The sequence below is a fragment of the Poromitra crassiceps genome, assembly GCF_964638095.1.
Source record: "Poromitra crassiceps genome assembly, chromosome: 2".
Taxonomy (NCBI): Eukaryota; Metazoa; Chordata; class Actinopteri; order Beryciformes; family Melamphaidae; genus Poromitra; species Poromitra crassiceps.
The window spans coordinates 5,797,867-5,821,971 of record NC_139624.1 but is presented as its reverse complement, the minus strand read 5'-3'; the positions used below and the strand labels follow the sequence as shown (position 1 = coordinate 5,821,971).

Genomic DNA, 24,105 nt, shown 5'->3' with positions numbered 1-24,105 from the left:
AATGGCGGAGACACCTTTCAGATCCTTGTGAATCGATCTTCGCTTATAACTTTACTAATACTTCGCAGAAAATGATGTTTTGTACAAGAATAGACGCGGGCTAATGTCTTAACCCCTCTCTCGCGCGCCCTCACTCTTAACCCCGCATTTCTAAATAAGACGTAACGTTACTTGGTGTAGGCATACGGCTCTGGTGTTGGGCTTTGCAAAAGCTCTCAGCAAGCGCCAGGATTGGCCAATGTCGACTTCAGTCTCCAGAACGATCCAATCAAATCACCCGCACGTCTATCTTCTTGCTAGAGGTCCCGCCTTACAGTAGTGTTTCAACTGACTCTATCAGAATAAAATGCCAGTCGGACTTATAGTATTATTATTATTATATTATTATACTTGGAAACCGTTTTATAAAAGCAATATAGCACTCGAGCAGCGTGTGTTGTGGAATATATCCCGCTGATAAGCTGTTATCCCACTCGGCCTGCGGCCTCGTGGGATAACAGCTTATCAGCGGGATATATTCACCACAACACACTTGCTCTCGTGATATATTGCTTAAATATATATATATATATATATATATGTGTATGCATTGTTGTGTTGGGCCTGTACCCTGATGAAGGCTCTGCTGAGCTGAAACACGTAGGTCCCTGTTTGGACTTTGTTAGCCGTGCCACAATAAAGGCTTTTTCATTATTACTTCTGAAACAGTTTTTCCAAGTTCTCCTGCTCTCCACTCCTTTTTTACCTGCAAGGATCCCACTTCAACTTTTGACTCAACTTATTACATTACTGGGGTCTATTCTATTGAAAGGTATTACATCCTATCAGTAAAATATTATTACAATATCAGCCAGGACATTTTACTATATTATTGGTGAAGTTATTACATTATTAGGTGCATTACATTTTGGATCAAGTTAAGTGCAGATTTTACTACATCTTCCAGATATTATGATGTTATTGAATGCTACAGTCCTCTTACTTTGTGTCTGGGGGTCCAGGTTCATTATGTGGAGGTCTGCCTTTAGAGTGGTCACTCTTACAGCTGGGTGCTGGAGACTCTGCTCTCTGCCTGTGGTGCTGACCTCTGCAAACACAAATGTTTGATACATATCATCATTGGTTCTTTACACACACACACACACACACGTATATATACGGTATATATATATATATATGGGGTGGGCGATATGACGATCTTAGATCGTTCATGATCAGAATGGCTCCACGATCTGCCTTTCCAGACAGATCGTTAGAATCGCGTTACATGCAGTGCACATTCTATCAGTTGCATTTCTATGTGTGAAAGACGCTTCCCAAGTGTTCCTCCCCTCCCCCTTTTCACTTTGCAAAGTGCAGCAGCATGACAACACGGAGCGGAGGGGTAGGTGGTTTGACACACACACACACACACACACACACACACACACACACACACACACACACACACACACACACACACACACACACACACACACACACACACACACACACACACACACACACACAGGGCTTGCCTTAACACGAAGGACCTCCCGTCATCCCAGGTGTATCATCATAGCGTTAATTAATTTGGGGACGAAGCCGGACGATAGCCTAAACACACGCTCTGCTCGTTACAATGAACAGCGTTAAAAATGACATGCCACACACACACACACACACGCTAAACAGACATGCGGGCACTGGCAGAGAGACAAACAGGCAGATAGAGCGGAACTCGCGCAAAAAGTGTCTGAATCTCGGCTGCTCTTTTTGATAGTTTGAGTTTAATTTGCTTCAGTTGGACTTGGCAGTTATTTTAAATGCTAGGACGCATATTTGCTCCTAATCTGCCCTCATCCTGCTGCCTCGTATTCTCAGGAGAGTGCGTTTCTGCTCCACCTTATTTTCTTCCCCCCCGCCTCTCTCTCACTGCTTAAAGCTCAACGCTGTGTGTGTGTGTGTGTGTGTGTGTGTGTGTGTGTGTGTGTGTGTGTGTGTGTGTGTGTGTGTGTGTGTGTGTGTGTGTGTGTGTGTGTGTGTGTGTGTTGAGCCGCATGTCTCTGCTCTGTCCCCACGCTCTGTCTGTCGGTCTCTCTCTCTCTCCATTAAATTAGCAAATTCACAAATGACAATCACGCAACTCAATCGCAGATAGCCAATATATTCGTCCCTTCGCCCAAACCTACTGTATAAATAACAGTGAACCAAGACATAGATGGATGGATAGATAGATAGATAGATAGATAGATAGTGTTTGCATGCTTGTGAACATTCTTTTTTAGCACATGAATTATTGGAAACAGCGTAAATGAATGACATGAAAATATTTATAAAACAAATTGTATTTTAAATTTCCATGAGTTTTCGAGGTTTCTCATGGCCGTACGAACCCTGGAATTAGTTTGGTTGTACTTGTACTGTTCAGTAACTTGCAAAATAGTCTTAAAAACCAATATGAAAAAGAATCATGATAAGATCGTGGATCGTGATCCTGCCTGAAAAAAATCGTGATATGATATTTTTGCCATATCGCCCACCCATATATATATATATATATATATATATATATATATATATATATATATATATATATATATATATATATATATATATATATATATTCTATTCATTCAGAATCTTTATTGTGAATTTAAATGTGGAACACATGAATGTGTGTGTCTTGAGTGTAGTATTTTGCTGAGAGAAGATATATAGTTTTGGGCCAACATAATCCAGAGGAATATCTATTTTTGTTGAATAGCTGTTTTGCAGAACAGTGAACAGTTATGTTTTACTTTCCATCATATCCTCACTACAAGCTTTGCTTCAGGAATACAATCATCTCATACTGTGTCAACTAAACCAGTGGTTCTCAAACCTTTTCATGTTAAAGACCCATAAACGCACACAACTTAGACCATCTGATAAGATTGTTGCTTTGAGATGTCACCGTATGATCTGGTTACATGTTAGTGATGGGCCATGGAAACAGAAATGGTGCGGCAAGAAGAGGTCAAATGTAGCGTTAAAGAGCATGGGGCAGGTTAGAGACCCCAATCAGTCAATGTGTAGGTGAATTATGGAGGAACTTGATTTTCACATTAAGACACTTACATATACACTACAGTGACTTCTGGGGTCGTTTTATTTTTTGAACTTTTATTTTGACATCTTGGACCCCAAAACTCTGACGTCAGAGTGGGGAGTCGCCAGGCATGCCCGTCTGTCCCTCTGTCTGTCATCACTTAGGTCAGGGCTGTCAGTCACACACTATGGATGCTAACGCCGGTTTTCAGGAGGAAGAGGAGGTAGCAAATGTTTATGTACATGAATACGATGGCCTCAGCCTAATTTTGACAGTGAAAGAGAGCAGGAACAGCCCAGCTATGAAACAACGGACCGCGGAGAGAGTTGAGAAAGCAAGCGAGGCGAGCGGAGGCGGGCCGAGGTGCGGACTGTAATTCGATACGCACGCACACACACACACACACACACACACACACACACACACACACACACACACACACACACACACACACACACACACACACACACACACACACACACACACACACGCAAAAGTGACGTATGTGTCCAGCCATCTGGCCGAGTTTTCGAAGTCCCGAACACAGTGAGAAAACCTCCCGAAGCTGCAGCGGGGTGCATATTGTCCGGCCAGCCGACCGAGAGGCATGCGAGCCGGGCACAGTTGGGGTGTGTGAGGTGGCTGGCTGTGGAGGTGGCGGTTTCTCCTCCTCCTTCTTTCTCCCGCACAGCAGAACAGACCCCAGGCTGCACACAGCCCGGCGCAGAGCAGAGCAGAGCAGAGCAGAGCAGAGCAGAGCAGAGCAGAGCAGAGCAGCGGTGCTGTGCTGTGCTGTGCTGTGCGGGGAGGAAAGAGCCGCAGCCTCCCCCTCCCTCGAGTGAAGAGAGAGCGTGTCACACAGCGTAGACACACACACACACACACACACACACACACACACACACACACACACACACACACACACACACACACACACACACACACACCGAGTGAGAGAGAGAGAGAGAGGGGGACTGACGGAGGGCCCCTCCACTCGCTCTTTCCCCTCCCTCCCTCCCGGAGCGAGTGAGAGAGACGAAAAAGAGAGATAGAGAGCGTGTCACCGCGCAGACAGCAGGTACACACACACACACACACCGAGTGAGAGAGAGAGAGCGAGTGAGAGAGAGAGAGAGAGAGAGAGAGAGAGAGAGAGATAGAAAGAGTGTCACGCAGACAGGCAGCAGCAGCAGAGTGGAGCTGACTTGGCGACACCCGACCCAAAACTCACTGACAACGACTTACTACAGGCAGCTACTGACTAAATGACTAACTATATACTAAAAACGAACTAGTGATTAACCTACCAACTAACCGACCGACTAACTGGCTGACTGATTGACTTTGACTAGCGTAGTACCTGACCTGACTATCTGTCCTGAATATGCGACTGATTTGACCATGCAGTGGGAGGGGAGAGGGACACACGCACGCGGGAGCCACTCCCCACTGTGACGTAGCAGACTTTGTCTTAACAGAATAAAAGTCTGTTATTTCCTTCTGAAAAAGGAAGGTGTTTTTCTCCATATTTTTTTTCAAACTTTTTTTTTTTTTTTTTTAATGATGCATTAACTTTTCAAATATACATAGGGACAAGGTTAAGTATACATTTAGCAAAGGAATTACCCTGCTCCATGCTCTTTAAGTCCAGCATGGGAATGATCGGACACACGCACGCACGCACGCACGCAGGCAGGCAGGCAGACAGACAGGCAGACAGACAGGCAGGCAGACAGACAGGCAGACAGACAGACAGACAGACAGACAGACACGCACACACACACACACACACACACACACACACACACACACACCACTTTGGGGTGAGCTGAACTGGCACGGTGGATTTGATACCTTCACTTTTCCTGTGGAGCGACTGAGTAGTCAAGAAGAATTTAAGAAATAATTAACTATATTATATATTATAACTATATATATTATTGCAATGCAGTTCTCAAATTCTCAATGGTTTAGAAGAAGCTGTATTGATGCAACAGAGACAATAACTCTCACACACACACACACACACACACACACACACACACACACACACACACACACACACAGCACTTTATGGTGAGCTGAACTGGTGCGGTGGATTTGATACTGTATATTCCTATTTCCAGTGGAGCGAGTGAGTAGTCGAAGGTAATTCAAGAAATAATGAAGTATATTGCGATGCCGTTCTCAAATACAGCTCCAGTAGTCTGCATTGTCAATGTTGTACCCGACGTGAGTCAGAAGTTAAACTCACATCTGACTGTTTAGAAGAAGCTGTAGTGATGCAACAGAGACAATAACTCAGAGGATTTGCTTCATGGTGGGAAAGGACATGATGCAGATAAACATGGTGGACTGTGAGGGATTTTGTGAGCTACTGAACTACATTGAGGAACCAGGCTGTCGCGTCCCCCCAAAGCACAAGCCACACTGATTTATTTATTTATTCATTGTGGTTTGCAGCGTTAATGATTAACCCATTAATTGACTGTTAACGTGTTCAATTAAGGGTTAAGGAAAATGCATGAAATTCCCTTCCCTATATGAAACCCATGACCAAAATAGTCACACATCACACAACTTAGACCACACACCCCTATATGATAAGATTGTTGCTTTTAGATGTTTTATTTTTAACCTGATGAAGGTCGATAGACCGAAACGTTGTGTTAATTAAAAGGTTTTTTTGCAAGTAATTGACAGTGTGCGGGACTCCTCTTTATCTCTCAGATGTTTTATTACAGAAAGTGTATGAAACCCATGACCAAAATAGTCATGCATTGTGTCATTGTGCTACTTATGAATGGAAGAATAGTGAAAATAACTTATTGACGTTTTTAGCTGGGGACCCCTGGAACTGCATCAGGGACCCCACTTTAAGAACCACTGAACTAAGTAACAGTGAAGGGAACCAATTCTACAGAACATGTTCCTTCATCATCATTACTCAAGTCTTCTCAGGTAGGCTGACAGTATAAAGTGCCTTTTAAACATGAACTCTGGATCATGTCCTGCTAGAGAGAACAGGATATTTTCAGGTTTTGCCTTTCTAAACATGAGGGGTGTTTGTTAAGAAACAACTGGATATGAGCCGTTTTTTCTGCCAGTGGGCGGCGGGGGGGGGGGGGGGGGGAGGGGGGGGGGGGGGGGGGGGGGCGGCGCGGTAGCATGTATCGAAAACAAGAAATGTGATAGGAAACAGCTGTAGCTATGAGGCAGTCAAAATAGTGGTCGCACCGTCGTCAATCACTGTGGGTGATTTATTTTACAAGTGGCAACTAGTCATATCTGACTAGTTTTAAATGTAGGCTATTTCTCCCCACAAAAGTTTGATAGCCTATCAGTCAGTCAGCTCCTATCCTCTACGCAGTGGAGAGGCACACAACACTGCCTGCTGATATAATTGGCTGCATCACGTTAGCGACAAATCTGGAGACTTCAAAAAGCATGCCGTTGGTTTTAACGGAGTCCATTCCAACGAGGGGTGGCAATGTGCCAAAAAATGAGCGCTTCGCCTTGCTACATAAAGCAGCCCAGTCAAAATACTCGTCGGACTGTCGTCAATCACTGTGGGTGATTTATTTTACAAGTGGCATTTCAAGTCATATCTAACTAGTTTTCAATGTATTTCTCCCCACAAAAGTTAGGCTTTTTCTGACATGGGAGCAAGCAGCACAGCAGCATCCCTCCTGATGCACTGGACCTGGCTGCCTGCAGCTGAAGCGCATTGGCCAAACAATCAATCAAGCCGTTTTTGCAGCACTTGAGGAAACCGTGAGTTTGCTCGTTGATATAAGCGATTGCCCGGACGATTCATTAATTAATAAACTAGTGAACGTGAAGTGAGTCACGAAGAGCCACACCTGCCCACTACGGATATGCGGATAATAACCTGCCAGCTGTTTAACATGAGCTGCGATTGCGTGGAAGCGGATCTTATACCGGTGGTCGAGGTAGATAAGATACGGAGTCGCGGGAGTGCGCGTAGGCCGGCTAATTGTTGTTTAACATGCAGGCCAACCGGCTAGGTGCAGGTTATAATACGGATTCCACTGCATGTTAAGAAGTGGCTTAACAGTCCTCTTACCTTGTGTCTGAAGGTCCAGGTTCATCACTGAAGTTTGGATGAAGAAAACCTTTAGTCGAGTCACTCTTCATAGACAGGTAGCTGGGTACTGGAGACTCTGCTCTCTGCCTGTGATCCTGACCTCTGAAACAGACATGTGTTATACACATCATTAGACATTATTGTGACGGCTGCACCAAATCACCACACATCATGTCAGTAAAACACCCTTACAAAACGCCTTTCCCTTTGTTCATCAGTTAGTTTGTAGCACATTTTACGTTTACAATACACATATCATCACCACCACCACATAACAAACTGACACATAGGCTTTGTTTCAAACATGGTCAACATTTAGTAGCATTATTGATATCGTGTTTCTCATTTGAGTGCACACATTTGAGTTAACATGTTTCTATCATTTTGCTGTGGTTTATAGAAGCTCCTTTCCTTCTCATCCTCCATGCTGATCCACACGTGTGTCTCACTGGGAGTCGTCTGCCACCTCGTCCAGACCTGGACAGGCAAAGACTGAGCAACCGTTCTGGACCCTACTAAATACCAATGGTGGGGGTGGTGGAACCTCATAGACAACAAACGGAGTAAGGATACACTGCAGGCATAGTTGATGACGCAAGTGCACTCGGTTTTGTTTCCGAGCTCGGAATAAATGTTGTAATGTGAAAGCTGACCAGAGGCAGAGATGGGCGAAAATACATCATAAAGTATTTTGATACAAATTACAAATACTTGCTCAAAAAATGTATCACAATACAAATACAAAATACCTGTCTGAAAATGTATTTGAGATACAAATACGTATTTTGTATTTTGAAAATACATGAAAATACATTTTATAAAAACTTATAAAGAGCTGCAACGATTAGTCAATTCATAGATGAATTGCCAAATATTAAATTAATTGCCTATTTTGATGATCTATTAATCATTTAGAGACATTTCTTTAAGGAAAATGTCCTAATTCTCTGATTTCAGCTATTCAAAAGTGAAATTTTCTGGTTTCCTTAGACAGTAAATCCTCTCTTTAGTCCTCTGTCACAGTATGTGTACTCCCTAACACACTGCAGTTCTTCCATTTTAGTTTTAGTTGTTTTTCAGTATAACTAATTTCTCCTTCAGCTCAGCTGTTAATCACCTTCTGTGAGGGCTTTTGACTTAAAGGCAGCATTTCTGCATGTTAACCTCAAGTTTTGGAACTTTGACTATGTTTAGCCATAGATATCTGACATCATAACACAATATATAAATAACTGAAATAGGTAAAAGGCATAGTAGGTCCCCTTTAAACAACTTCACATTCACCACCATGTCAGTAACTTGTCGTCACAGTATTTATTTAACGTGCAAACATATTTATACAACTAGAAAAGGTTACATTTCAGGAATTGAATGCCCTGATGCACATCCTGTCTAAGGTTGTGAAATTGTGAATCGGTGAGAGGAACGATGAGAAACTGCATCTCAAACAAAAAAGGCCTTCCATGAAATTGGACTCTTGTTCAAATCCTTACATCCTTAAAATGACTTCCCCTCCTTCTGCTTCATAAACAAAATCCAAAACAACCTGGCTATCTAGAACATAATTACTAAAGAACAATCACTCACTGAATACAACTTTCCACTATCAGCAGTGGTAACACCATTCTAGTGTCAAAATCTGCACAGCCATCATTATGCACAGTGAAGCTCAGACATCCTTGTAGCAACAGAAAGACATTTTAGATTTTCGTTAGGGTACTTTGGTGTTCAGTTATAGTTTTTCAGTATAAATAATTTCTCCATCTATTCAAATCAGGTTTATGACAGTTAGTTGTTTTTCAGTACAACTAATTTCTCCTATTCAAATCAGGTTTCAGTTTAGTTCAGTTAGGTTTTTTTTAGTACAACTTATTTCTCAATCTATTCATATCAGGTTTTAGTATAGTTCAGTTAGTTAGTTTTTCAATACAACTTCTTTCTCAATCTATTCTGAATCATATCAGCTTTCAGTTTAGTTCAGTTAGTTGTTTTTCAGTACAACTTATTTCTCTATCTATTCTGAATCATATCAGGTTTCAGTTTAGTTCAGTTAGTTGTTTTTTCAACTTATTTCTCCATCTATTCATATCAGGTTTCAGTTTAGTTCACTTAGTTGTTTTTAGTACAACTAATTTCTCCATCTTTTCACATCAGGTTTCAGTTCAGTTGTTTTTCAATACACCTTATTTCTCCATCTTTTCATATCAGGTTTCAGTTCAGTTTAGTTCACTTAGTTGTTTTTAGTACAACTAATTTCTCCTATTCAAATCAGGTTTCAGTTCAGTCCAGTTACCGTAAATTCCGGACTATAAGCCGCGGCTTTTTCCCCGTTTTTTGGCCCCTGCGGCTTATATAACGGTGCGGCTTATCTATGGATTTTTTCAGCAAAATAAAAAATAAAAAACGGAATTCTCTCTTCTTTAGCACTCTTTCTAACTATAAATCCACTTCTGTTTTAATTTCCTCTCTTGCCCTCTTTTCACCACACCGCGGACACTGTGTGCACTGTAAAAAAAAAACAGGTGGTGTTGTGTTATGTTGTTTTGTTGAAATGTTAATAAATGGGAGCTTCCTCAAACAGCCATCTCTTTCCCGACAATCCCCTCTGTGCACGAACCCTTACATATGGTAATTAAACATTAAAACACAATAAAAAAAAAAAAAAAAAAAAAAAAAAAAACATTAAAACACCTGCGGCTTATAGTCCGGTGCGGCTTATATATGTAACAAACAGGCAATTTTGCTGCTGCGGCTTATACTCCGGTGCGCCTTATAGTCCGGAATTTACGGTAGTTGTTTTTTAGTACAAGTAATTTCTCTGTTTATTCATATCAGGTTTCAGTTTAGTTCACTTAGTTGTTTTTAGTACAACTAATTTCTCCATCTTTAGTTTAAACCTGTGTCAATGTTTACATGTGTCAATTTGAGAATAAAAAGAAAAATGTATTTTATGTATTTGAAATACACAAAATACAAGATCTGAAAGTATCTTGATACAAATTGCATCTAATTTTTCTCTGCCCAGCCAAATACAAATTACAAAATACAAAAAAGTAGTTGAAATACGTATTTCAAATACAAGTATTTCAAATACTGCCCATCTCTGACCAGAGGGGAGAGGGGATGGGGGCAATCGTTCCCGTGAGCGGAACGAAACGGAACGGAACAAAATAAATCGTTCCCAGTGAGAAAGCAGCCTTACTTTGTGTCTGAAGGTCCAGGTTCATTACTGAAGTCTTTGCCGATGTCTTTAGACCGGTCACTCTTCATAGACACACAGCTGGGGACTGGAGACTCTGCTCTCTGCCTGTGGTACTGACCTCTGAAACAGACATGTGTTATACACATCATTAGTTCTAGTAAAGACAGACAACAATGCATGTGATGTTGCATATTGCAGTGTATTGTGTGTTTGTTAGTGTGATGAAGATCACACTGCAGGTCTTGATTAGTTTGCTTCAATGTGATGGTTTCAGCACGGTGCTCATGTTCTCTGTCATGTGTTGGTTGGTCTGTCTCATGTGTGCTACTGTAGTGCTTTCAAACTGTTTGTGCCCAAGGCAAGTCAAGGAGGTTTCAGGAGGTCCCCAGCAGAAAGGGGAATATTTTATTTTCATTATAATTGCATAAGTAACACAATGACAGAATGTACGACTGTGGTCATGGGTTTCATACACTTTCTGTACTGAAACCTCTAAATATATATATATATATATATATATATATATATATATATATATATATATATATCAAATGGGGGTCCGTGGTCTAATTTGTGTCAGTTTAGGGGAGCTTGACGTGAAACAGTTTGAAAACCTCATCAGCACAAGGGATTTCATCCACCTTTTTTGGGGGCCCATGGCCCTCCATCCAGGATAATGTTTGGCCCTTCATAGAAAATAATGTGGCACCTCTGGTATAACAGTCATCTTACTTTGTGTCTGAAGGTCCAGGTTCATCACTGAAGTCTTTAGACCAGTCAGTCTTCTTAGACAGAGTCGGACAGCTGGGTACTGGAGACTCTGCTCTGCTCTCCTCTTCCTCCACACACACATCCATCTTCTGGACTTCAGTCAGTCTGAAAGAAGCGCACGCACGCACGCACGCACGCACGCACGCACGCACACACACACACACACACACACACACACACACACACACACACACACACACACACACACACACACACACACACACACACACACACACACATTAATATCTTTATTTGTGTTCACATTTAGAAAAGTACAATACTCCTTGGACACAAACAATAATAGATGTGTAAATAATGGTAAAACTCAGAATGAAAAATGTATCTAGTCTGAGTCTATGAAAAAGGAAACAGCACTTGCTCCAAATGTGGCGAAGCAATAGACCTTTTTCATGGCAGCCATTTTGTGTCTCAAAGGCAGGATCAACACAGGTGCAACCAAAACATTAATGAGGGCCCCTGGGCACTGGAACACCTAAATGGAATGGAAGTTGGAAACAATCATTAATGTTTTGGTTACACCTGTGTTTACCCTGCCTTTGAGACACAAAATGACCACTGTGAAAATGGTTGCAGAAATAGAGCAGAATTTTGCCAGTGCCTTTCTGTAGCTTTTTGGGCTGTCCTGCCCTCTGCAGGCCACTTCACAGCCAGCCTGTGGACATTACCTAGGCTTCCAAATATAAACAGCAACAATTTACGTTTGTACCCCAGCTGTATAATAGCATCCTTGAGCAGTTGGTACAGAGGAAGAAACAGAAAGTGACTTTGCTGGTTCTACATTGCAAGCAGTGGTGTATTGCCAATACAGTCTTACAGACAATTGTAAAATAGCAACGTTTTGGACCAACGTTGCTATGTTACAATTTCGGCTCCAAAATTGTAAAATGGTAACGTTCTGAGATTTTAGGGTTAGGATAGGGGGAGGGGTTAGAAACGGAAAATCTCCATAAACCACGCCCACCCCTGTAGAAACGTATGTTACCATTTTACAATTTTGGAGCCGAAATTGTAACATAGCAACGTCGGTCCAAAAACGTTGCTATTTTACAATTTTTTTGGAGATCGGGTTGGTATTGCAGGGTAGATGCAGATAGACGGCGTATACCCTACCCACTTATTTTTCAGCTGGCTTTGTGTCTGCACTTCTACTGGCAGATTCCACTGGGATACGTTGCATTATGACTGCGAGGAAGACACTGGAGCTGGTCGCAGCCTGTCTAGCACCCTGTGCAGACTACAGTGACGTTTGTCACCTGCTGTCGCCTGCTGGTAGCTTGGTGCTGCAGCCTGTCTAGCACCCTGTGCAGACTACAGTGACGTTTGTCACCTGCTGTCGCCTGCTGGTAGCTTGGTGCTGCAGCCTGTCTAGCACCCTGTGCAGACTACAGTGACGTTTGTCACCTGCTGTCGCCTGCTGGTAGCTTGGTGCTGCAGCCTGTCTAGCACCCTGTGCAGACTACAGTGACGTTTGTCACCTGCTGTCGCCTGCTGGTAGCTTGGTGCTGCAGCCTGTCTAGCACCCTGTGCAGACTACAGTGACGTTTGTCACCTGCTGTCGCCTGCTGGTAGCTTGGTGCTGCAGCCTGTCTAGCACCCTGTGCAGACTACAGTGACGTTTGTCACCTGCTGTCGCCTGCTGGTAGCTTGGTGCTGCAGCCTGTCTAGCACCCTGTGCAGACTACAGTGACGTTTATCACCTGCTGTCGCCTGCTGGTAGCTTGGTGCTGCAGCCTGTCTAGCACCCTGTGCAGACTACAGTGACATTTGTCACCTGCTGTCGCCTGCTGGTAGCTTGGTGCTGCAGCTTGATTGGCTGTCTTCCAGTCTTTCCGTCTTCAATTGGTCGATTTCAAATTGGTCCCTCCTTTCGTCGCTGCCGTCCGACGCTCATCTCTTTGCAAAGCATGCTGGGATATCAGGCGGCAGCAATGAGAGGAGGGGGCAGTTTGAAATCAACCGATTGAAGATGGAATGCGTAGTCAGTGAATGCCTGGGTCCACCAGACGCAGTGCTTCGCGGCACGGTCCTGAAGGTTCCACTCTGTTCCACTAAATGCGCCCTGTGCATTTTCACTTCCCACTTGGAGTTGTGTCAAGCAGCACAGAGCAGGCTAACCTGACGCTGCCAGATGGATGTAGGTTGGTTCACATTTGTTTCACAACCTACATCCATCTGGGTTTGGCCAAGCTACCCTGCTGAAGAGGGCGGTCACTTTTTTCAAGCTACTCGGCAGGTGATTGGATGGACCGTCTGTCTGTCACCGTCTGGGCATGCCAACGCCAACCAATCAGATCGACTTGCCTTCATGACGCAGCTGCAGCGCCTGGAGAGAATTGTAAACAGCTAGGACTACAATTGAATGTTAAGAGCTAAATGAGGAAGGGCTTTGCCCGAAACGTCACCTTTTTTTGTGGTCAAATAAATATTTGGGAGCAGCTGCCAGTGTGCGGACTCTATTTTTATTACTTCTTTGCACTTCGGTCCACCTCTATGATCATGGCAATAACATCAGCCAAATGCTTTGATACAATATAATGATTTAACGCTACTATTTAGCATTAAGGACTGGTGGATTTTAACATATCTGTCAGTGGAATGGTAGATGTTTACGCATGACTGGAGAATGTTATTTGCTTACTTTTGTGATAGTAAACTAAATGGAGAAAAGACGGCCGTGTGGTGTTGTTGTTACATAATCTGCTGGTCTTGAGGCACCATTGGATAAAATGATAAGATATGTATAATTGCATATTATCAAATCAAATCAAATCAAGCAGAGGGGGTGGAGCAACGACCGGGACAGCAGGGGGAATTGGCCAAGTACAACTGGGGAGAAAATGGGGAAGAAACAGGAAGGGGGGGTGGATGTGAAGGTGTGTGGTACCTGTGTGGATACAGACTGGCCTGTCCTTTGATGCGCTCAGCCCGTTCACCAGCTGCCCTCTGAAGGGGAGAGTCTGCAGAGACAACCCTCAGTCACTCACCAATCACAGCATCACATAGAATAGCACTTCTGTTCTGAAGACCAATCACAGCATCACATAGAATAGCATTTCTGTTCTGAAGACCAATCACAGCATCACATAGAATAGCACTTCTGTTCTGAAGACCAATCACAGCGTCAGATATAGAATAGCACTTCTGTTCTGAAGACCAATCACAGCATCACATAGAATAGCACTTCTGTTCTGAAGACCAATCACAGCATCCTGTAGAATAGCACTTCTGTTCTGAAGACCAATCACAGCATCAGATATAGAATAGCACTTCTGTTCTGAAGACCAATCACAGCATCAGATATAGAATAGCACTTCTGTTCTGAAGACCAATCACAGCATCACATAGAATAGCACTTCTGTTCTGAAGACCAATCACAGCATCATATAGAATAGCACTTCTGTTCTGAAGACCAATCACAGCATCACATAGAAAAGCACTTCTGAAGACTTGAGTCTGACTTGTGCTTTGATGACTTGAAAAGGTTTCTAAAGTCTTGACTTGAGATCTTGTGTTTGTGTAAATGACTTGATTGAAAGTGATGAGATTTGTTCCAGCGGACGACTGAATTTAAATTATGTTTTCAGAATTTCTATGGAATGATTAAATTTATTGAAGTTGAAACTGATGATAGAAATCAGACTCATGATGCTCTTGCCAGGTTGTGATCCTATTCAAAGCATATTGCATTGAAAAGTCCTGGATATTTAGTTTGATTTCACATATTAAATTGGGACTTGATCAGTGCTCTGTCAGATGTGTCGCTGCACTAATGTGACGATGACAGATTCCTCCACATTAGCAGCACTTGGTGACTGAAGTTATTCTTCATTTTGTGTTCTGTATTATTCACATGTAATTATCTACTGATTTCTATCTACATATTCCTCTAACACAGCGCTTTTCAAAGTGTGAGGAGTGCCTCCACTGGGGGGCGCCAGCCAACTTCAGGGGAGGCGCGACGTGGCGCGCAAAAATCAGAGAGAAGAAAATGCACAGCCTCCACTGGACATGTCCATGCCGTCACAAAAGTAGCCTACGAGGTTGTCTGCAGAGAGCCTGCGTGCCGTGCACACCCTCTGATGACGGAATTTACACTGATTAATTATTTTTAAATGTACAAAAAGCAAAAGTAGATGTCTGGACATTGTAATTGATTTGTGCGTTACCCAACCCATGCCAACGGCACACAGCAATTAATTTCACCAACATGCAACAATGTAGTGACTTACTGGAAAGCCACTATTAGAAGTTTTCAATACAAAGCTGTGATTGAACAACATTGACCAGCATGCAATGGGAAACACTCACCAAGTCACCTGGTGGCCTGGAGGTGAACAAACAAGCACAGGGCCAGTTAGGTAATCACCTAACCTGAAAAAGATTCAGACAAAATTGAAAATCTCACCTACTCAATCATACAAAATGAGGTAAAGCACAAGATTAAATTGATTTTGGCATTTTTTATGAGGATGTAATTTAAACAAGTTATCAAAATGACAACTGTATTTTACTCAGTATCTTCTATCTAAATTATATTATAAAAAGGAGCAAGTGGGCAATGTTTATTTGTTCTCTGTTTCAATTTTTGTCCCGCTGATATTGTCATACGAGGTATTGTGACATTGCTGATGATTGTCAAAATGAGTACGGTGCGCCCACATCCCCTCGAACCCCACAGTGACTTAAGGCCTAAACATGGTCGTCCGTCCGCCTCGAATTGGAGCCGTCTCGCCGTCTGGCGGCGCCAGCGAGCCCTACATGCTCGGACGCCACTACGCCCTCCCTCCTCCCACCTCCTGTGGAAGCTCCGTGTGAAAATGGCGGAGATTGTGTGCCAGGCAGTCTGAATGAAATTGAATGTAACGTTCCCAATTCTATGTATTAAATTCTAAAAAACGACCCTCAACATTTGGGAAGGCTAGGCCACACAACTAGTTCGTTATAATCTAACATCATGCTTTGAAAGGCGACTTTACGACGATGAGCCAAGGCAACGGCCAGTCACAACTCTCGTGCAGCTGACGTCACGCACGTATCGTCGGCGCTGAGTCACATTTTCGAGCAGCCCCCGTCAGCCGACGGCGCCCCCTCCCCGTAGGACGGGGCGAGGATCTGACGGACGACCATGTTTAGGCCTTTAGGGTGTATTCACACCTCTAGGTCGTTTGCTTTGTTCCGATTCAGGGGCTTAATTGATACAATTGTTGCATTTGTGCCTTGGTTCGTTTGTGTTCACACAGCCACAAATCAAACGATCCAAATAGTATTGCCAAGCCTCCTGGATTGGCCAGCAGACACTCTGATAGGCTAATAGCCTCCTGGGATGGAAAAAATAATTCCCAGAGATTTTATATGATTATAATAATGTGTTTTGTTACACCTACATTGTAGGCTACGTCGAGCGTGCGCGTGTGAGGAGAGAGAGAGAAAGAAAGAGGGGGGGATCGGGAGAGAGAGAGTGAGAAAGTTATTTATTTATTTAGGCTGTCTATCGGGAATTTGGAGATAGAAGATCAAAGACCCTCGCAACCTCTGCTATTAGCTACTATCACGGAGACTTCAGAGGATTAGCCGACACATAGGCTATGAACACCTGTCCTGTCAGGAATAAAATATTAATAAATAATTTAATAATAGCCTACGGACATTTCAAGGAATACATGCAATCAGTCTGATTGTCTGATTGAGCCAGACAATCTTATCACAAAGAAGGCTAGCTCTGATTACCACGACTTGTTATTTAATGGAGACCAGAGGTAAGATGATCGAGTTCAAACTGCTTATGTGATGATGCACGGTTTTTAAATGATAAAAATGCTCGTTCTTCAGGCCATTACGCACAGCGCAGCTGACTACGGCAACTGTTTTATCCAAAAGTGCGCACTGTTTCCTGCTTTGTGTCGGATCGAGGTCGGATCACGTTCTCACTACAAACGAACCGCACCAGAGTTCGCTTGGAAGCGGACCGAGACCACCCGCTTGTTTTGTCCCGCATCCGAGTGCGATTGCTGTGTTCACACTCCCCCAAACGAACTGCACCAAGGGGGAAAACGCTCTCTGTTTCGGAACAACTGCTCCAAACCAGATAGGTGTGAATACACCCTAAGGGTCACATATCCTACAAGCCAACGTGAACATTCAGCGGAGGAGTGATGTCATCTAGGACACCATGGCTTGATAATGCTCAGAGAGCAGCAGCCAAATGGCATGAAGAAAAGGAGAAGTTAGAGGTTATTTCATTATGATGGTATAATTCAGTAATTATAAGGTTTATAATCAGGTTTTGTTTATGTGTTTAATAGAGTACAAGTGGTAATCGATGTGTTCTAAATGTGTCTGGTGGATACGTATGAAAGGGGAATATTTTATTTTCATTATAATTGCATAAGTAACACAATGACAGAATGTATGACTTTTTTGGTCCTATGTTTCATGCACTCTCTGTGATAAAACCTCTAAAAGCAAAAATCTTAATGAATGGGGGTCTGTGGTCTAATTTGTGTCAGTTTAGGGGTGCTTGATGTGAACATGTTTGAAAACCACTGATCTATAGAGTTCCAAAGTCACGCCCTCTTTGGCATCCGCACAAGGGATTTCATCCACCTTTTTGGGGGCCCATGGTCCTCCATCCAGAATAATGTTTGGCCCTTCATAGAAAATAATTGGGCACCTCTGGTATAACAGTCATCTTACTTTGTGTCTGAAGGTCCAGGTTCATCACTGAAGTCTTTGCCGATGTCTTTAGACCAGTCAGTCTTCTTAAACGGAGTCAGACAGCTGGGTACTGGAGACTCTGCTCTGCTCTCCTCTTCCTCCTCACACACACTCATCTTCTGGACTTCAGTCAGTCTGAGAGAAACACACGCAAGCACACACACACACACACACACACACACACACACACACACACACACACACACACACACACACACACACACACACACACACACACACATTTTAATATCTTTATTTGTGTAATCCTGGCGATTTTACATCGGTGCACGGGATGCACGTGCCATCTTGTGGCCAGATAAAAAAATACGAAAATCTATTAAACAAAAACTAACCCTATATATATATAAACGGTATATATATATGAAGAGTTCATTTGCAAAAACCGGTAAACGCCATTCTTAAAATGAAAAAACAACATATGTTTGATACTCCGTGGAGTGCACATACAGCAGAAAACATTATTGAGGTGGTTTATGTGAAAATTACCAGATCAATATGTTTAGTTATGATTGATAATACAAATTCCCCAAAAATAAATGAATTACAGTATAAATACATCAATATATAAAATAAAATGATAAAAAATCCAAACGGAGATACCTGTTCTTGCAAATTAACTCTTCATATATATATTAGGGCTGTCAGCGTTAACGCGTTAATCGCGCATTAACTCAAATTCCTTTTAACGCCTCTATTTTTTTTAACGCGCGATTAACGCATGCACTTTCTTTGAAGTTTGAGCCTTGGTCTGACCCGTAGTTTGGGAAATCAGGAAGCAGTAACGTTGATAGCAAGCAGAAAGAAACCCCGGTAAGCAGAAAAGGAGGAAGAAAATGGGTATAATGTTGGCAAGTTCAGCTTAAAATTGAGAAAATGTCCCACATTTTGAGTGAGAGAGAGGGCGCGATCAGACAGTTGCAGAGAAAGAGAGAGAGACAGACAGACGGAGCGCGGGGGGGAGAGAGGCAGAGAAAGCGAGCGAGACAGACAGACAGGGAGGACGATCAGACCAGAGTCAGAGAGAGAAAGAGAGAGGGGGAGAGAGCTGGCACACAGCTGCTCCTGTGCTCTTTTCTTCAGATGAACCAGTAGGCTAATTATGCAGCTTACTACAGTAGCCTATATGCTTCTACTTCACTATACAGTATGGTTCAGCATGCACACCGTTGAGGTTATTCTGAAGAATACTCTGGACAGTATTTGTCATTGTTCCAATAATAATAAACATATCATATAAACATATAAACATAACATAAAGCTTATAGAGAAAACATTGCATGGATGCAACTGGGACGTATCCTCAGTGATGTACCCTGGGGTCATAGGATGTTTCGGGTCTCGCAACATCATACACCCTCGCCCAGGTGACCCAGCCAGGGCTGGCCAAGCCCCAACTTACGTCCCAGTAGCTACCCACGGTCAGCCCTCTATAAGGGTCGAAGGTGGTCACGTGGTCAGGGCCACTCAATCCGCTGCTCCGGAACTACTCTGCCGGGACCGGGGGGGGGAAGGGCTCTGGTACGTAGAGTAAGACACACATATATATATATATACATATATATATATATATATATATATATATATATATATATATATATATATATATATATATATATATATATATATATATATATATATAATGTGTTGTAGATATCTATATTTCATTGTTTGTGTTTCTGAATAAAATAAATCTGTATGCTGTACTTGATCTCTCAACTCAAGTCACTCATATTTTTTCATCATTGTAAAGCGACAGCATAATGAAGAGGATATTAGTGTGATGTGTGTTCTTCATATATCTAGCCCCTTAATTTTGCTCTCAGAGTGCACCAGATGAATGCATTTTACTTTAATATGTATAACATTTCTTAGTCGGGCTACACTTTGGACCATGACGGTGAACCCCCTAGTTGGAAAGCCCATAGAATCGTCTATGAATTGATGCACAAACAATGTGAAATTTCAGACTGACAAATGTATCTAGTCTGAGTCTATGGAAAAAGGAAACAGCACTTCCTCCAAAACAAGCACCTGCAATAGACCCTTTTTGATTGATTTTTGATTGATTGCCTTTATTAATCCCACAGTGGGGACATTTACTCGTTACAGCAGCTCTCACAAGGAAGACATAAAAACAGCTCTAAAAATAAACACAAAGATAAATCCAATACACGCACTAAAAGATAAGAACAGCAACAACAACTAACAATAGCAACAGCAGCAAAGGCATTAGAATGTAAAGTGCAACACTATAAAGTGCAAAACTATAGCCAGCAGCACACAATAACAATAGTTACCAATAAAAACGACAACAACAACAGTGCTATATTGTGCTGAACTATTATTGGATGTTAAAAAGTCTGACAGCCGTAGGGACAAAGGACGTGCGGTAGCGCTCCTTCTTACACCGTGGGTGTATCAGTCTGGCACTGAAGGAGCTGCTTAAGGCACCCACAGTCTCATGCAGGGGGTGAGAGGAGTTGCCCCTGATTGTCGTCAGCTTGGCAAGCATCCTCCTCTCACTCACCACTTCAATGGGGTCCAGAGGGCAGCCCAGGACCCAGCCAGCCTTTTTCCACCAGTCTATTGAGCCTTTTCCTGTCCCTCTCTGTGATCCCTCCTCCCCAGCAGACCACTGCATAGAAGATTGCAGAAGCCACAATAGTGTCATAAAAAGTGCTTAATAGAGATCTGCATACACCAAAGGACCTCAGCCTCCTCAGAAGGTGGAGACGACTTTGGCCCTTCTTGTAGAGGATGTCAGTGTTATTTGACCAGTCCAGTTTATTGTTGAGGTGAACACCCAGGTATTTATAGGTTCCTACGACCTCGATGTCCACTCCCTGGATGTTCGCCGGTGATGGAGCTTGGGGCTTCTTCCTTCGCAAGTCAATCACCATCTCCTTTGTCTTACTGGCGTTCAACTGGAGATGGTTATGCTCACACCAGTCAACAAAGTCCTTGATGACCCCCCTATATTCCTGTTCGTCCTCCCCTGATACACACCCAACGATGGCTGTATCATCGGAGAACTTCTGGAGGTGGCAGCTGTTCGTGTGGTGTCTGAAGTCTGCTGTGTACAGGGTGAAAAGGAAAGGGGCAAACACCGTCCCCTGGGGTGCCCCCGTGCTGCACAGCACCACATCAGACACACAGTTAGGCAGTCTCACATACTCTGGCCTGTTGGTGAGGTAGTCGATGATCCATGCAGCTAGGGGGCAGTCTACTCCTGCTTCCTCAAGCTTCACCCTGAGCAAAGACGGTTGTTCTGTGTTGAATGCACTTGAAAAGTCAAAAAACATGACCCTCACAGTGCACCCAGCATTCTCCAGATGTGAAAGGGATCTGTGCAGAAAGAAGGTGATGGCGTCATCAACCCCAATGCCCGGTTGGTAAGCGAACTGCAGTGGGTCCATCACAGAGCTCACCAGAGGACGGAGGTGTTTGAGTACGATCCTCTCCATAGTCTCCACAGGGCCGGTTCCAGAACAAGATGACTAGGGGTGCATCCTAGATAGGAAGGGTCAGATGCCCGGCCTAAGAAAATTTGACATGTTATTTTACTAAAAATAATGCATTTGACCATCATTTCAAGTAGAATGATAGAATGAAGAATGAAGTAGAATGATTTTTTTTTTTTTTACTTTTCAACTGAGCATGCAGACAATTAAAATAAGGGTGCAATGCATGCTTTTGCACCCCCGTAGAACCGGGCCTGAGTCTCCATGAGGTGAGAAGTTAAGGCCACCGGTCTGAAGTGATTGGGCTCCCTTGGGTGAGAGACCTTTGGGACAGGAACCAAACAGGAGGTTTTCCACAGCACAGGGACTCACTCCAGACTGAGGCTCAGATTGAAAATATACAGAACCACTTCACGGAGCTGGTCAGCGCAGTCTTTAAGCAGTCTGGAGCTAATTCCATCAGGGCCCGTGGCCTTCCTTCCTTTGTTTTTTCTTAACTCCCACCTCACCTGAGCTGCTTTCACACATGTTTGGAATTCAGGAGTTATCTAGAGGCCATACGGATGGCTGTCATATGTGAATGTCTGCATGCGGCTCATGCGCGCTCCCGCGGAGCCTCCTCCTAGACGGAGGGAAGTGTACCCCCAGCCGTAGTCGCAGAAGCGTATTGTCCCCCCCCCCCCTCCAGAGCTCCGTGAGCTCGTGAGTGCATGAGGACAGAGACGATCGTGACAGATTATTATTATATAAATAGTCGATGTGATTGAGCGAGCAAAAAACACATGCCATTTGGTTTTCAAATGAAGCTCAAAACTGCTCCGTGTGCGACAGCCAACATGTTGCGGATTGCTGGATTGAAAGGCTCATGGCTCTGATCTGATTTCATGTCTGCTTCGCACAGCACACACATTTAAGCATTTTTGGACGCGAGGGTCGTCCCGCTTCCCAGTATTGGACATCGCTAGGTAGGGTATCTGGATCTGGTTGCGTTCATGTCTTTGATTTAACGTTTACACAGCGTTCGCGCAAATTCCGAGTAGCGTCAAGTCAGGCAGTATAAAACGAAAACTTCCGGGTATAACCTTCGCAATAATGGCAATTAAATAAAGTAAATGCACGTGTAATGTTTTTTTGTGTGTGTTTCGAAAGATACAGAACGGAGATAAACTGGAAGAATATCTGCTCCCTTCGAAAAGTCAATTTTAACCCGTAGTGAGTCGACATTCTGATTTTTTGTTACTAAGTAATACATTTATTTTATTTTGAAGGTAAAAACGTCTAGCTTCCTGTATTCTGTATAATTCTAGTAGGTTTGAGGCATTTTAGGACTGAACATAGCAAAGACCTGTTTTGTTTGTACTGCTTGAGGAAATCGATGCATCTGGGCGTGAGTTGTAGGGTTGTTTAATTAATGACTTACTAACGTTATGCGCAAACGATTATATGCCGTGAACGTTAGGCAGTTATCGCCCATTATGTATTTTTAGTTTTCACAACTGTGTGGTCATGCCCAAATTCCCCCACCCCCGCCGCCCGCCCCCTCTCTACTTTACAAACTCTGCGGAGGTGCTACTCATGTGTGAATGCAACATGCCTCATGTGTGAAAGGGTACACTTCACCTATCATCCGGGGCAGGCTCAGTGGGGGGCAACCCTGACCTGATCCGGAGTTCATGTGTGAAAGTGGCTCTGGTCAGCAGTTAGGGTGAGACTGGAGGGGGGACGGGTGGATGAGATGGAGACGTGTGAGGGTGATGCAGTTGTCCCAGATGCCCTGGGAGGTGATGCTGGCTCATATGAAGTCCAATAGGTGGGGGAGGGAGAGGGAGGAGGAGGGGGGGTCAGTGGAACCCAAATCGAATCTGTTGAAAAACACATTCAGGTTGTTTGCTTGTTCACGGTCACCGGATTCTAGGCCCCCACTGCTGCCCTTGCTGTAGCCTGAGATTTTTTTCAGGCCCCTCCAGACTCCTCTAGCATTGTCTTATTGTAGCTGATTCTTCATCTTCCTCCTGTAGCCGTCCTTAGCTTTCCTTATTTTATTCTTAAGTCTGTACTCTCCTCAGCTCCTCTTTATCTCCGGATGTAAAGATAGATGGATAGAGTACTTTATTCATGCCCGAGGGGAAATTCTGGAAATAGGGGAAATTCTGGAAAAGACCCTCCTCTTTTCAGTCAACAGGGTCTTTAGCTCAGGGGTCAGGGGTCACCCACGGCGTATTATTAGAGAAACACCTCACTTTCTTGGTAGGCACAGTGTTCTCTTCACAAAAGTTTATATAGTCTGTGATATATTCAGTCAGACTATCAATGTCCTCCTCACCATGTGGCCTGCAGAGCACTTCACCATGTGGCCTGCAAAGCACCTCACCATGTGGCCTGCAGAGCACTTCACCATGTGGCCTGCAGAGCACTTCACCATGTGGCCTGCAAAGCACCTCACCATGTGGCCTGCAGAGCACTTCACCATGTGGCCTGCAGAGCACTTCACCATGTGGCCTGCAGAGCACTTCACCATGTGGCCTGCAGAGCACCTCACCATGTGGCCTGCAGAGCACTTCACCATGTGGCCTGCAGAGCACTTCACCATGTGGCCTGCAAAGCACATCACCATGTGGCCTGCAGAGCACTTCACCATGTGGCCTGCAGAGCACTTCACCATGTGGCCTGCAGAGCACCTCACCATGTGGCCTGCAGAGCACTTCACCATGTGGCCTGCAGAGCACTTCACCATGTG

At 43.7% G+C, this 24,105-nt stretch overlaps 1 protein-coding gene across 1 annotated transcript in view; it reads right to left on the bottom strand.

The window, feature by feature from the left end:
* Window positions 1–24,105, bottom strand: part of LOC310798121 (NLR family CARD domain-containing protein 3-like) — a gene marked incomplete at both ends in the record, with an annotated part of 221,013 nt that overhangs the window by 47,225 nt on the left and 149,683 nt on the right. The window contains 3 exons of the mRNA XM_083660610.1: window positions 983–1,087; window positions 7,158–7,280; window positions 10,381–10,500. Of these exons, the coding sequence (XP_083516736.1) occupies window positions 983–1,087; window positions 7,158–7,280; window positions 10,381–10,500 (348 nt within the window). The remainder of the gene's footprint in view (window positions 1–982; window positions 1,088–7,157; window positions 7,281–10,380; window positions 10,501–24,105) is intronic.